Raw genomic sequence first — 16,456 nt, forward strand, 5'->3', positions numbered from 1 at the left:
TATTCTTGCACATATGTCATTTGTGAATATGTCTAGGATACATTTCTTGAATTGGAATTGCTGGGTATAAGGGTTATAAGTTTTTTTTTTAACATTTTTATTGATTTATAATCATTTTACAATGTTGTGAGGGTTATAAGTTTCATAGCACAAAACTATTTTCCATAGAAGTCGTGCCACTTTATATTTCCATCAGCAATGTCATGTATGCAAGAGCTAATTTCCCCACATCTGTACTGACACGATATACTACTGACTTTCCATCTTTGCCAATCTGAGAAATGGCTTTCACTGTGGTTGTAATGTACATTATATACCTTTCCATATGTTTAAAGGAACTTGCATTTCCTTTTCTTTAACGTTGGCCCATTGTACTGTTAGATTTATGGTCTTACTAATTGAAAAACTCTTTATATATTAAGGAAACTAACCCTGAGTTTATAAAGTATGTTGGACTTCCCTAGTTTGTCTTTTGACTGCGTATGCCATGCTCTTTTGCTGTGTGGAAATCTGGTAAGTGGTCAAGTTCATCATTTTTTAAAAAGGCATCTGGGTTGTGCAATATAACTAAAAAGGCCACTATCACTCAAAGATTATAAAAACATTTTCATGTTTTTTTCTAGCACTTCTATGGTTTCATAATTTTACATTTACATTTATGCTCCATCTGGAATTTATTCTGGTGTAAGGTAGAAAAAAGGATACAACCTAATTTCTTTCAGACGTTTACCAAATGGGCTTAACATCATTTTTAAAACAATTGTCACTTTCCCAACTGATTTAAAATGTCTTTTAGGTAACTTATTAAATTTCCAAATATATTTAGATCTCCTTCGGGACTCTGTATTTATTCCACTACATGTCTGTCTGTCTACTCATGTACCAGTGCCACATAGTTTCAATTAAAGCTTTATATTATATTTTAATATAATATCTGATAGGTCTAAGCCCTCTTATTGCTCTTCTAATCTACAGAATTTTCTGGTTCTTCTTGCTTAATTATTCCATGATTCTATATTCAGTACAAAAAGATTACCTATATGAATAAGGAAACAGTAATAAAAACGGAACAGTGTATCTTGTCTATTGTGAGAGCAGAACGTAAGAGAATTCCAAGAACGTCTACTAAAAAGAAAGTATGTCATCCTGAGTTAAAAAACCAAGAAAATCCCCCCAAGAAACCCCCAAATACACAAATGACACCATCTTCTGACTTAAGGTAGAACTGAATGCTGACTGGCTGAGACGCACAAGTCAAGGATTTGGGGGGAGGGAAGCATCGGCATTAACGAGTCTTTAAGATTGAAACAGGCATACTCCATGCAGATGTGCAGATTCACCAACAGCCAGCTGAGCCCAGTGCCTGGATTTAACAATGATGCTGACAACGAAAAATATTCAGTCAATGAACATTAAATGAATCCTTACTATAAGACAGGCGCTAGGTACTGGGAACAAAAAGATGAACAAATGTATGCCTCTGGATAATTCACAATCTACTGGGAATGACAGACTTGGACAAAAACAAAGTACACATAAGGATGTATTGAGTGTGATCATGTACAACTGTCTAAAGTTCCTAAATTTTCACAACGTTCTTTTAAGGCAATATTTGCTTATAACAACGGGTCAGATATTTTATTCTTAACTGTTTTGTTTTTTGTTGTGGGGGGAATTTTACTTACTTATTTGTTTGTTTGTTTGTTTTTAGAGGAGGTACTGGGAATCAAACCCAGGACCTTGTGCATGCTATGCATGGGCTCTACCACTTGAGCTATACCGTCCCCCTCTATTATTAACTCTTTAAATAATCAGGTTATCTCACTGAAAAACCATAAATGTACACATTTAAACTTTTGATCTGATCGTCTGAAATCCAATTTTTAGATTAGGTTAAAAACATTCTTTTTCTTCTAAGTACAGGCTTATTTCAGTGCTTCAAATATTGTCTCAAGCCATCAAAGAATGCAAAGAATCTTATGAAATAAACCACTTTGAAATGTTATGTTTTCTAAACTTAGCTAGTAGAGGGTTAAGCGACCAAAGTGCTTCTAGTTCAATTTAAAGTCGCCATCACTCAAATGAAAAGCGCAGGGGCTTGAAAGCTGCCCTGCCTTTCCAGCTAGTGTAAGAAAATGAGAAAAGTCTGTATTAAGAATGTAATTACTTAAGGATTTGGACATACTTTCCCGTGGTCAGAAGGAAAAATATTTAATCAACCTCTAAGCACACTCGTTCATATTGGAACAATGAGGTGAAAGCAGATTAGTCCTTTCCTAGGGTGCCGACTTTCTGTAAATAAGAAGAAATCTGGGTTACCACAGACTTCTTAAGTACTCAAAATTTTGAAAATGTAATTGGTCCGACAGGGCTTATCTTATAATTGTTTAGACATTCCTTCAATTTGATCTGCACCTTAGAAGATGAGCTCTAGATTCCACACACCCCCACCCCAGTCTCAAAAGAAAAAAGAAAACCCCAGTGAAATCTCACCAAGCAAGGGCACCTACTCTGAGAGGGGCAGCTACAGAGATGACGACGTAGTTCAAGACAAGACGCCTGGGAAGGGTCAAAACTACTGCTTAAAAAGCCTAAACACAGAGGAGGGAATGCGTGCTTTTCATTATTAATTAAACACGTCTGGTGAGGGATAACTACTCAATTCAAAGTCCTCAAAGAGAAGTAAGTTCAGCAAATTCTGTGATCGACAACTTCACCAAGTGTTACAACTTCTGTAGCTGTTTACAAACTGGAATTGTTTTAGAATTGGAAAACAAAACAAAACAAAAAACAAACAAAATGCCTCTACATTTTGAGTTGTCACAGAGGAATGAACATTCTACTCAGAGTATAACTATACTATTCAATGACTTTATCTTCTTTAGAGAAAACCACTTAGATTGGCCATAAAACACCAATTATACCATACCTCCATCATGGGGGGAAAAAAGAAAAAAGTTAAATATGGTCTAATATTTCAATCTACTACACTAGGCTGTCACAGATTACAATTTGAAATGCCAAAGTTAAATCTAAAACACGAGGGGAAAAAATCCTAGCTCCTGCTCCATTTCTCTTAAAAAATAACTGCTTCTTCTGGAAGAGGAGATCATACAATTTTGGTTTTTGGTCAATGGAATGACCAGGCATTCTTTTCACTTCCATGCTTTAGACCATAATTTGAAGAATATTTTTATCATATTGATCTAATTTTCTACCCTATAAAAGATTCACAAAATAAATTTTACGTAGAATATCCTAGTTTAGAAAAATTTAACAGTCAGAATTTGACCAAAAAAATTACACTCATTTGACAGCCAAAGGTTAGACACATCTCACCATCACACCTTCCTGAAGAACAGTGGACACAGGTAGTTAAAGAGCATAGAAAAGGGGTGAGTATCTGGGAAAATTTGATTTCACAATCATTAACAATTTCAGCAAAGATATTTTGAAATAGATTAATATCCTTTACTTCTAATGAAAACAAAGCCAACAACAAGAGGAGACTTTCCCTCAGTTAAGGTATAACTAGTTAGAAATCTGAATTTTCAAAGGCAAAGGCTGTATTAACTGGACGGAGAACGAGCAAAAAACATGGTTCCAGAAAGCCTTAACAGTCAATTTTTTTACAGCATTTTTATTGACATGTAATTCATATACCATAAAACTCACCTTCCAAAGTGAACAGCTCAGTTTTTAGGGTATTTGTAAGGTTGTACAGTCACCAGCACTACCTAATTCCACATCATTTTCATCATCCCAAATGAAACTCTGTACCCATTGGCAGTTGTTCCCCATCCCCTCTCCCCACAGGCCCCTGGCAACCACTAAACCTACTGACAATTCACTTTACAACAGAGGATTTGTCTGCATGCCCATCCTTCCTATCCGAGGCAGCGAACAAGCCAAAGCCACAACACAGCGCAGGGAGCCCTCCATGATGCGGCATTCCTTACCTTTCTGGTCTGTTTTCTACCACTTTCCTCCTCCTCCATCACACCACCCTGGCCACGCAGGCTTCCATGCTATCCCTGGAACACTTCAGGCCTGCTCCCACCTCAGGGCTTCTCACTGACTGTTCTGTCTTCTGGTCTTACGGATATTCCCATGACCAACTCCCATCATCCGCTTTTAAGTTTTTGCTCAATTGCCACCTTCTCAATAAAGCCCACCTACCCTCCCAGCTGTTTTTCTTCCACAGGGCTTTTAACATCCTTGTTAACTTACTTCTTTATTACAGCTGTAGGAAACTCCGAGAAACAACGTCGGGTCAGAGATTTAGTCTAATTTGTTCACTGATGTATCCCAAAACCTGCTCCAGGTTACAGCTGGATGAAGCAATGACTCCAGTATACCCCGTCCATCCCTTTTCTCCTTCCTTCTCTAAACACAGTGGATGTTACTTTAATATGTTCTGGTTTGGCACATTAACATGACACAGAAGAACCAATCAATATTTGCTGAATTTGTATGTTTTCACTGTATAAGACTAGTTTAGTTCCCAACCTTTGGGAAAACAATAGAAGTGTGAGAACATTATCATGGCAGAGTCTATAAAAGTTCCTGAAATTAAAAAGCGGTTCCATATTCAAGAAGGTTAGAAACTACTGGTTCAAGTCAATTTAGTGTTTTCCCCAAAACTTGAAAATATTTTTCCTTAGTTCACTGGCATACACTTTCCTTTAAAGAAAAGCATAGCTTTTCATGTTAAGTTTCACTTTAAGAAAAGAAGGGGGAAATGTGACTCGAGAAAAGGCATCTTCATCTGTCCAGAGTGGAGTAGTGTCACTTTGGTTGGTAATGACGATACCAGTAATAACGAGCTCTTCCTGTGATTGTTAAGAACATAACCCTCGTAACGCTTCTGCATTATCATCTGGGTTAATTTTTTTTAATCTGGGTTATATCTTATAATGACTTTCTATACCTAAATTTTAAAATAGTCAACAATTCTTTAAAGCATTTTCAGATAAATTCCAAAACGCTTAAAAATCACAACAGTTTAACACGCACGAAGACTCTACCCAGCATGGAGGAGGACAAGGTGAACCGAGCCGGGGAAGGGGAGGCAGCCAGCGGTAAACACAGGGTGAGGGCACGAGTGCGTGGGAAGCACCGAGAAGCTGAGCACAAGCTCAGCTCTGGCCACGACTCCGAGAAGAACAACAAGGACCGCAAACAAGCTGCTAGGGGACACAAAGGTAAAACACTCGCTTTCTCTGGAGATTTCTCAGAAGAGGTCCCCTCTACAGTGTCATAAAATCTGAGTAGCACCATGTTTGGGGGAAAAAGGTAGGCACTTACCAACAGCAAATGGAGGGAGATCCAAGACCTACACAGACCATGTCTCCCCTCTGAGTTCCTAAATACACGTCTGTCGAAACTCCACCCAATGAGAAATGAAATGAAAAACAACTGTTTCATCTCTACAGACAGTATGTGGTCCTGTGTCTGGTGCGGGGAAGCTTCAAAAACCAATGTATTATTTGCTTTACTTTCAAAATGTTAACATTAGGTTAGTCATAAAGAGTAACTCCATCTTCTCCCAAACAATGCCAATTTCCATAAACTCAAATTTATTACCAGTAGGTATCTTTCTTCTTCATACAGAATGATGTGCTCAAAGCAACTTTCAAATTCATGAATGGATCCTACTGTAACCTGGTATTATCTAGAGAAATAATATGAAACACATGGTTTTAAAATTGCATTCTGGTTCCTTTTATCTCTTTTTATTGTCTTAGATTCTTATAGAAGTACTTTTTACAACTGAATGTACAACTGATTGAAAGTAAGAGAAACACTCATCATTTACATTATAATGGAAAAATTCCCTGTAACAATCCTGAAGAAAGCAATAAAATTACTAAACACCATTTTTAAAACAAATTCACGTTAACATGTCCATTCTTTGATTACAGTAATCCAGAAATACATGATTTTAATTTCTAAAGGGCTTTAACATCTTTTAAAAATCTTTTTTTTTTTCCTTTGTAAAGACACATGTGAACCCCTATGCATTCAGGACTACACATACAACATATAAAAATCCTCTCTGAATATTACATATTTCTTTGTATAAGTTTAAAAAACATGTAAATGAGAAGTTATTTCTTTAATTAAAGTTAAAGAATTTGAGGCTGTTCTTTTTCTTAGGAAAAAAATCAGAATAGTAAAGAAACGCTTTCATATGACATTCACCCAAGTTAGCATTCTTGGCTTTTAATTGGAAACATCTGGGGATGGGCTTGGCCGATTGCAATAAAATTGAAGTTACCAATTCACACCCTGCCATTTTGAGGGTATTTTGTTTTTACAGTTTTCAAATTAAAACCAAACGGACTTTCCTTTGAACTCCGGTCCTGAAGCAAAGATCTTTATGAGATTTCACTCTCAAGAATACTTTATAAATATTTTGAAAAATAGGAAGGATTTCATGAGTACTTGAGGATAACACCAGCAGAATTTGTTTTGAAAGTTCAAGTTAAATTAAAATGTAAGAACACTAGAAAGGCAATATTACTTAAATACACACACACACACACACACACACACACACACACACACACACAGTGAACACCAGTAGCACTGAACAAAACAGAAAGATTAACTAGACATTTAAGTCTTTTATCAGGTAAAGTTGTTATCAGTATCCCATTTTTCCACAATAAACCTATTGATTTTACTAAAACCAATTGCTTAAAGAGAGGCTCTAACGCTACATAAACAAAAACAGCTCAAAATAATCCATTAGAGTGGGTTGTACCTCCAGAGAAAGTGAGTAAGAATAGGGCTTATTAAATCCAGTCTTTTCCCTGAAAGACAACACCAATGGAATCCCATCCACAAAGTACTACAGCAGACCCCTTGCTCCCTGATTTCATTACATAAACAGAGATTGACTTTATCAGTCCCCAGGAGAGTGCTTGAGAAGTAACTCTAGCTGCCCTGTTTTCAGAAACTGTGTTTGGATTGTGCCACGCTCAGTTGGCGAGGTGAGCTGAGACCAGTGAAGACAAAGGGCCTAAACATCTGAATCCATTTGTGTTCCCCAAATTCTGAAAGCCAACAGATGTACTCCATGTGCTCCAAGGCTAAGCTTTGAAAATTTAAAAATACATATTTTTTCCACTGACAAACAGAAAGTGATGGTATTCTGTGTTTCTTTAATTAAAATCCAAGGGTTTGCAAAGGCTCCAGGACTTACTTTAAATCTTCCTTAAGACTGGGCTATTTATTTTACTATAAGCAAATAATAGAGAATAAAGATTCTAATTCAGTTTTAATCACAATCTTTGCTTTTATTTTGGAAACCCTGGGTTAATCTTTTTTCTTCTAGAAAATACAAAGAAAGCTTGTGAAGAAAAGATTCAGGGAGTCAACTTACAGCCCAAATTTAATTTCAAACTGAAGGGTCATAAGTTGAAAAGGATGAAGGGGGAAAAAAAAAAGAAATAGAATGAAAGATGAAGACAAAGACAGTAATGCAGGAAAAAATAAAAAAGTAAAATTCAAAGCTTCTTTAATTCCTGTTAAAGATTAAATATTCGTATGAATATTCACATTTATGTGTTTGTATGAATGTGTATATTAAATTTGGCCTTCACCACATTGGTAAGAAGAATCAATCCACGTGTTTGCTTTTTTAGACTATTGCTTGGAGAATAGCACTTAGAATCACAGGTTCTGCCAGTACCACAAATGAAGTCATCCTTACCTAGACAACAGTGAGAAGGGCTGATTCCAAGTTCTTCCTCTTGAATCCAACCTCCTACTTCACCAGGGAGAAATGACTGTAAATTCTCTATTGAAAACCCTTTACTGACTCTCCCCTCAGTAAAGCAGGACAACCCTTTTTAAAGCAAAAAAAATTTTATAGACCTTTATAAGATAGTATAATTTTAGTTACAGATGATGAAAAATTACACAAGATAAAAACCCACTACAAATTCATTAATGCTTTTTAATTTTTTTTAATTTAATTAATTTTTTTTGTTAGGGGAGAGTGAGAACGCAGTCCCCCACTACCACAAATTATACAGTTGAGTTTCCCACATTTGGGGAAATCACAGAGGTCAGCACATCCCAAGCTCAATGGATGAGACTCACCCTGGGAAATCAACCTTTGTGATCACAGTATCTCCCCTGCCAGGTAAGTATCACTAATGCTTTTAATGAGTTTGGATTTTACTAATCACAAGAGAATCTATACATGTTTGTAGAATAACAGTACCGTACTCACATGTTTATTAGTCTGTGTGCACACTCTGCGTATGGATTCACAAACTTCCTGTGAACGCTCCACGGTTTAGAGGTACCAAGTATTGGGAGCATAAGGCACGAGGTCTGCTTTCAGACTACTCTCGCACCCCCTAGCACACTCACCGGGGCACGCACATCTAGGCACAGGCTCTTTTGCCTGGGGTGCTTCCCATTTGGTCTTAACGCCTACTATACTTTTGAAATCAAACCTAAATGCTGCCTACTCTTTCTTTACCAAGCTCTCCTTGGACTCTGCTTCACCACCAACTGAGCTCTCACTCCTGCAGTCAACAGTAATTATGAAATGCCTACCACGTCGGGCTGCCTGCTAAGGTCTGGGGCATGCCACAGAGAACAGTAACACTGCCAGTTTCAGCTCTCAGGGACCTTCTGGTCTAGAAGAGGAAACAATTTGAAGAAATAATCGTACAGAAACATATTACTACAAAGCATGGCAGATACTATGAAGAAAAAGCACACTACATAGTACAAGAAGGAAATCTAATTTAGATCGGGAGGGTCAGAGTTGGCATCTTTTGGGGATATCTGGGCTTCTGCAGAAATCTATCCACAACTTTGTACAATCTGCTGGAGTCATCTGTTCACAGGCTGCGCTTCTTCTGCACCAACCTCCTCTCCTCGCCCCACAATCCCAACTTGGCCTTTTGTAAGAGCTGGGAGGACATCACTTCTTTGCATTTCCTGTGTCTCTGTAGTGCTCCTTCTAAGGACTGAGTTCTCAAAAGATACTTATTGAATATTTATTGAATTAAACTGTCAAATCATATTCCCTAAAAATAGAGAATCAGATCATTTTAAAACTAGAAGGGCCTTAGACCTCCCTAGTTAATATCCAGTTTCATCTTCACATTTAAAAGGCTGGGAAGCAATTAAAAGTTGCTAATTGGCCTTAGCAACTTAAGGCCAATTACTGATAAAACCAAAATCAGAAGCTCAGTCTCAATATTCTTTTTCTGTTAAAATTCCCAAGCTAAAACCAGACATAAGTATGAATACCTAAAGTGTGTCAGCAACATCCAATGTTCCTGTTTACAAAAATTTGTCTAATTAAAATTATTTAGGATGTGGACCCTCTAGAAATATATTACTGGCTTTAATTTTCAACATTCTTTTTTAAGTTGATATGCCCTGAGTCAAACAAATGCTAAAAACATTTCATGACAAATCCATAGCTTTAATAAAGTCAGTAAGCTGTCTCTGATTGATCATGTCTCTAACTAGAGCTATTATTTTTTTTCCAGTAAACATTTTTCAATGCCTAAAACCCTTAATCGTAAAAGTCTGTTTAATTACACCCTTGAGGCAAATAAGAAGTTAGCCATAACCTCATATTTATCCCAGGGGTGTGATCTTTGGTAATCATTCCTTTTTTTCTGCCTGATGGAAAATTCATCACAAATGACTTAAATGCTTCAAGTTTAAGGATAACCTTTTCCCCCTCAACAGTGTAGCAGTAGGAGTCCTGGTAGAATTTACATCCTATCCCCTTGGATGTCATCAGTATTCAGTGTCTCTGCAAGGAAGGGCTTGGTAGAAGGTTAATGTAACAGCTTTGTGCAGTGCAGGCTGCAAAGATGCCTAATACATTATTTCCTTCCTTTCTAAAGGATCAGTTATGTAATTATGAAGACTACACTATTCAAACAGTTATTCACAGGGTAAGCAAATCAAGTCCACTCACAGAATTTCAGGTAAATTACTGAGACAAATTTATTATGTCACAAACACCAAATAATCTTGGATGACAACCTGAGAAATCTTCCTTTTTCATTCCTTCTAAGATATCCAGGCTAAAATATCATATTGGTCCAAACCCAATTAACCAAGTTATTAGAATGGAATTTAGAGTTACAAAGATCCTAAGGATCATAGTAACATTAGTGTCCCTGTAATGTTTTAATTTTATCCATTTTTTAGCCCATTAAAAAAAACCGCATATGCACCAAACACACAAGAAAAATCTTCATGATGTGAGGATTTTTAATATTTTTGTATGGTTTGAAAGTGTTATTTAGAACTTATTTTTAAAATACACATATCTTGAAATTTAAAATATAAGAAAGGAAGTTTACAATGGCTACATCATTAAAATAAAGTTCTATAGTGGTATTTATCTTTGCTTTACACAAAAAAGTATATTATCCTAAAAATTTAAGCAACCAATCATCACCTTTCTATCCAATAACAGTTTGGAGAAATCAAAACAGCATAATTATCCTGTCAGTTTATCACATCAAACTCTCTTGAACTTGTATAAATAAAATTGAAGCTGAAATCTACAACTTCCAGATGTTGGAAAGTCTAATCTTGAGAAGTTACTGTTATGCAGAGCCTAAAACTATGGCATCTATATGATTCTGAACCTAAAAGTGTGGAGCCCTGAGGATGTTTGGAAGTGATGGATCTACAGGCCACCTGCAGGCCTGTGGTGATGTAGCATCTGCGTGATACACTGCAGGACACAGCACCAACTCCAGCAATGACTCAGACTCATGAGCTCACAGGTCTAAAGATACTTCACCTGTTTCAACCCACTGCAGTTATCCTCTGTGATGTTCAAATTGTCCATATTCTGCCCAGTGGGAGTCAATTTAAGCTGGCTCCAGAGAGCTTCCGACACAACCCTGGTTATTTATGATAGCTTCTATGCTTCCTAACTTTATCTTCATGTAGACTGTTTATTAAAGAAAATTTAAGTACCCTCAAACTTTACGACGTGTTTTAAAGCAATGGATTTGAAAATCTATTAATAAATTAAGCCTTCACCCAGTTATCAAACTTTATAGTCTTGGGGAACAGTATAATCTATGAGAATCTGAGTCTGCTTCCTGTAGTAACAGCGTGAAGCACTTACAAGATAACTATAAAGAATCACACAAGACAGAATTAAACGTAAGTTTCCAAAGCACTTTTAAAAAATATGAAGCCTTAACTGAAGGGCATGTAAAAAAAAAATCTAAAAACTAGAATAAATCAAATGCATTGGGAGAAAAAAGGAAATTAATTATAATTTCAAATCACATTTGAATAAAATAACTAGGTAAACAAATGTTTTTCTTTCTATAGTTTGAAGTCACTCATTTTTAGTAAAGATTATGTCTACCTATAATTAAATAACTAATTTTTGTATTATAAGGCATGGTGATTATCCCCATTTTACAGATAAAGATATGGAAGCTTAGAAAGTCTGTACAAATAATAAGGCATGAAACCAAGACCTGGACTCAGTGATTTCATCTTTGGGAACTTGATCTTAACTCTGCTTTCTCCTGATAAGGTGGTAATTAATATTTAAATTATATGAGGAAATATATTTATAGCCCAACTTTCAACAGCATTTCATTAAAGGAATGCATAAATATTTAAATTTTAAATGTCTGCAAACAACTGGAATTATGAAATATGTTTTTAAAGCCCTATGTGAAAAAGAAAAAGATTCTACCATTGTGTAAAAGACTGTGGGAACAGCTGTACACAGTCTCAAAGTATAGACTCACAGATTACTTACTAATGGCAAAGGAAAAAAAGCAGCTCTACAGTGGAGAAACCTGGTAGATTCCACATGAATTAATAAGTGAGCAAATTTATCACTGCCTACAATGGGACAAACTGACTTCAGGGGACTCCAGATGTGATGTCTGGAGATTGACACAGCATCACCGAGGTAATATTCTAACCAAGAAGGTTTTGTCTGAACAAAATTATGAAGAGGAGGACTGCAGCTAAGATGGGAGAGTAAAAAGGCCCTGAACTCACCTTGTCTTCCAAGCACACCAAAATCACAACTATCTGCAGAATAACCATCAATGAAAAAGCCTGGAACCTATCAACAAAGGTCTTCCACAGGTAAAGACACAAAGGAAGAACCACAATGAGATAGGCAGGAGGGGCAGACTCGCAATAAAATCAAATCTCATACCCACCCCTACCCCCCCGGGGGGGGGGGGGGACCCACAGACACGAGAAAAATTGTATCGCTGAGGTTCTCCCACAGAAGCAAGAGTTCTGGGCCCCACGTCAGGCTCCCTAGCCTGGGGTCCGCACCAGGAAAATGACCCCCAGAGCATCTGGCTTTGAAGGCCAGCAGGGCGTTATTGCAGGAGCCCCACAGAACTAGGGGAAACAGAGAATTCACTCTTAACGGTACACATAAAGTATCACACGCACCATGACACAGGGCAAAAGCAGTAATGTGACAGAAGCCTGGGCTGGGCCTCCTACTGGTCTTGGAGAGACTCCTGGAGAGGTGGGAGGCAACTGCGGCTCACCCTGCGGACACAGACACTGGGGGAGGACACAATGGGGAACATTTGGCCACATGAAAATCACTCCTGCAGTGGCTAGCATATTGGACCATTAGCTCCAAGCCCTGGCCCCAGCCAACAGCCTGCAGAGAACAGTGCTGGGACGCCTCAGGCCAACAACCAACTGGGTGGGGACAGAGCCCCACAAATCTGCAGACAGGCCGCTTAAAGACTAAGGTGCCCACAGCCGCCTCTGGGCTCACCCCTAGGCACAGTCCAGCCCACCAGAGGGCCAAGACCCAGCTCTACGCACGACTGGACAGGCGCCGGCCCCTCCCACCAGGAAGCTAGACCAGACCTCCAGACCAGCCTTACACACCAGGGGACAGACACCAGGAGCAAGAAAACTATGATCCCACAATGCAGGCTAGACTCCATCCTGGGACCAGCTGGGCCCTGGCCTGGCCCGGCCCACTAGCAGGTAATCTGTGGGATACCCCAGACCCATACCCAACTGTGTCAGGAACCAACTCCCCCTCAATGATCTGAAACGCACTCTGGAATCCCTGGGCCCTGTAACCAGACTTCAGGAAACAGCTCTGCCTGCCAGTAGACCAGCACTAACCCCAGGATCTGGCTTCACCAGCCCGTGGATGGGCAACAGCCCCAGAGTCTTTGGGACCCTTACTCTGCCCATTAGTGAGGCAGCAGTAGCCTCAGGGGCCCCCTAGGATTCCACAACCAGTCACATGCGACCAGGCCCCGCTAAACATCAGCCAGCAGCATCTGCCCGAGGCAGGGCCTGGCAACCAACAAGACTAGGGACCTACCAGACCATCCACGTAATTAACCCATTACAACAGAAGCACCCACGTAGCCCCAGAGCATATAGCTTGGGTGACGACAGGAGAGTGCACTGCTGGGATGCTCAGCATGCCTCCTACAGATGATCACTTTGCCAAGGTCAAGAAACACAACTCACCTACCACATGTATAAAATTACAAATAGCAACTTAGATAAAATGAGGTGGCAAAGGAGTAAGTTTCAGACAAAAGAACAAGATAAAGCCCCTGAAGAAGAACTAAGTAAAGTGGAGACAGGCAATCTACCCAAGAAAGAGTTCAGAGTAATAATCGTAAAGATGGTCAAAGAGCTTGCGAGAAGAATGGATACACCGAGCAAGAAGTTAGAAGTTTTTAATAGAGTTAGAAAATACAAAGAACAACCACACAGAAATGAAGAATACAATAACTGAAAAATATACTAAGGAAACAATAGAAGACTAAATGCTTCAGAAGAACAGATGAGTGAGCTGGAAGACGAGTGTAGTGGAAATCACTGCCACCTAACAGAAAAAAGAATGAAAAGAAATGAAGACAGTTTAAGAGACCTCTGGGACAACATAAAGCACACTAACATTTGCATTACAGGGGTCCCAGAAAGAGAAGAGAGAGATAAAGAGCCCGAGAAAATATCTGAAGAGATTAACAGCTGAAAAACTTCCCTAACCTGGAAAGGAAAGTAGTCACTCAAGTCCAGGAAGTGGAGAGTCCCATACAAAATCGATACAAAAAAGAACACACCATAACACATTGTAATCAAAATGACAAAAATTAAAGATAAAGAGAAAATACTAAAAGCATCAAGGGAAAGCAACAGATGACATACAAGGGAACTCCCATAAGACTATCAGCTGACTTTTCAGCAGAAACTCTGTAGGTCAGAAAGGAGTGGTGCAATACATTTAAAGTGACGAAAGGAAAAAACCTACAACCAAGAATACTCTACCCAGCAAGGGTCTCATTCAGATTTGATGGAGAAATCAAAAGCTTTAGAGACAAGCAAAAGCTAAAAGAATTCAGCACCACCAAACCAGCTTCACAACAAATATTAAAGGAACTTTTCTAGGTAAAAAACAAAAGGCCATAACTAGAAACAAGAAAATTACAGAATGAAAAAGCTTACCTGTAAAGGCAAATATACAGTAAAGGTAGGTTGTCATCTATAAGCAAAGCTGGCAGAGAGGTTAAAAGACAAACACAGTAAAATCATCTGCATCCACAGTAAGTGGTTCAGGGATACACAAAACAATTAGACGTAATGGTATCAAAACCAGTAATCATGAGGGGAGGAGAGTACAAATACAGGGTACTTAAAATGCATTTGTAATTAAGAGATCAGCAACTTAAAATAATCACAGATATAGACTATTATACAAAAACCTCAAGATCACTGCAAACCAAACATCTATCCACCAAACAAAAAAAAGAAAAAGGAATCCAAACATAACACTAAAGATAGTCATCAAATCACAAAATAACAAAAGAAGAGGAGGAAAGAACAGACTTACAAAAACAAATTCAAAACAATTAACAAAATGGCAATAAGAGCATATTTATCAATAATTACCTTAAATGTAAGTGGACAAATGCCCCAACCAAAAGACACATACTGGCTAAATGGATACAGAAACAAGACCCACAATCTGCTGCCTACAAGAGACTCACTTCAGACCTAGAGACACAGAGACTGAAAGTGAGAGGATGGAAAAACGTATTCCATGCATATGAAATAAAAAGAAAGCTGAAGTAGCAGTACTTGTATCAGACAAAACAGACTTCAAAATAAAGACTGTTACAAGAGACAAAGGAGGACACTACATAATGATCAAGGGATCAATCCAAGAAGATACAACAATTGTAAATATATAGGCACCCAACATAGGAGTACCTCAATAAACAAGGCAACTGGTAACAGACATAAAAGGAATCATCAACAGTAGCACAATAATAGCAGGGACCTTAACACCCCTATGAGATCAATGGACAGATCATCCAGAGAAAATAAGTAAGGAAACACAGGCCTTAAATAACACATTAGGCCAGATGGACTTAATTGATATTTATAGAGCATTCCACCCCAAAGTAGCAAAATACACATTCTTTTCAAGTGCGTGTGGAACATTCTCCAGGAAAGATCACGTTAGGCCATAAAACAAGCCTTAGTAAACTTAAGAAAACTGACACCAAATCAAACATTTTTTCCAACCACAACGCTATGAGACTAAAAATCAACTACAAGAAAAATGCAAAAAACACAAACACATGGTGGCTAAACAATATGTTACTAAATAACTAATGGATCGCTGAAGAAATCAAAAAGGAAAACAAAAAATACTTAGAAATGAAAATAAAAACACAATGATCCAGAATCTATCAGATGCAGCAAAAGTATTTCTAAGAGGGAAGTTCACAGTAATAAAAGCTTACCTTAGGAAACAAGAAAAACCTCAAATAAACAGTGTAACCTTACAACTAAATCAACTATAGAAAGACAAATAAAATCCAAAGTCAGTAGAAGGAAAGAAATCATAAAGATCAGAGCAGAAATAAATGAAATAGAGACAAGAAAAAATAAAAAAGATCAATGAAACTAAAAGCTGGTTCTTTGAAAATATAAACAAAATTGATAAACCTCTAGCCAGATTCATCAAGAAAAAAAGGGAGAAGGCCCAAATCAATAAAATCAGAAATGAAAAAGGAGAAGTCACAACCAACACCACAAAAATACAAATTATTGTTAAGAGGCTACTATGCAGATCTACACACCAATAAAATGGACAACATGGAAGAAATAAAGGTACAATCTCCCAAGACTGAACTAGGAAGAAACAGAAAATATGAACAGACCAATTACCAGTACTGAAATTGAAACAGTAATTTAAAAACTCCTAACAAACAAAAGTCCAGGCAGGGCCAAATGGCTTCACAGTGAATTCTAACAAATGTTTAGAGAAGAGTTAATACCTATCTTTCTGAAACTATTCCAAAAAATTGCAGAGGAAGGAACACTTTCGAACTCATTCTATGAGGCCACCATCACCTTGATACCAACACCAGACAGAAATATTACAAAAAAAAAAAAA

The 16,456-nt window shown here is 37.8% G+C and overlaps 1 protein-coding gene and 1 non-coding gene across 12 annotated transcripts in view; both read right to left on the minus strand.

The window, feature by feature from the left end:
* ATE1 (arginyltransferase 1) overlaps positions 1-16,456 on the minus strand; it is a 153,650-nt gene that overhangs the window by 32,331 nt on the left and 104,863 nt on the right. For 4 of the 11 annotated variants that reach the window (XM_064488502.1, XM_064488500.1, XM_064488499.1 and 1 more), the window contains exons 11-12: positions 8,578-8,660; positions 7,721-7,777 (exon numbers count right to left, since the gene is read on the minus strand). The exons of 5 other annotated variants lie outside the window; for them this stretch is intronic. In XM_064488502.1, coding sequence (XP_064344572.1) covers positions 7,721-7,777; positions 8,578-8,660 — 140 coding nt within the window. Of the gene's footprint in view, positions 1-5,586; positions 5,675-7,720; positions 7,778-8,577; positions 8,661-16,456 lie in introns of those variants that run through there. 2 more of the 11 variants (XR_010382002.1, XM_064488504.1) reach the window with 2 other exon arrangements.
* Positions 8,000-8,163, minus strand: LOC116156150 (U1 spliceosomal RNA). Its single transcript, XR_004140000.1, has one exon. It is a non-coding gene; the product is annotated as a U1 spliceosomal RNA (small nuclear RNA).

The sequence above is a fragment of the Camelus dromedarius genome, chromosome 8 (assembly GCF_036321535.1).
Source record: "Camelus dromedarius isolate mCamDro1 chromosome 8, mCamDro1.pat, whole genome shotgun sequence".
Taxonomy (NCBI): Eukaryota; Metazoa; Chordata; class Mammalia; order Artiodactyla; family Camelidae; genus Camelus; species Camelus dromedarius.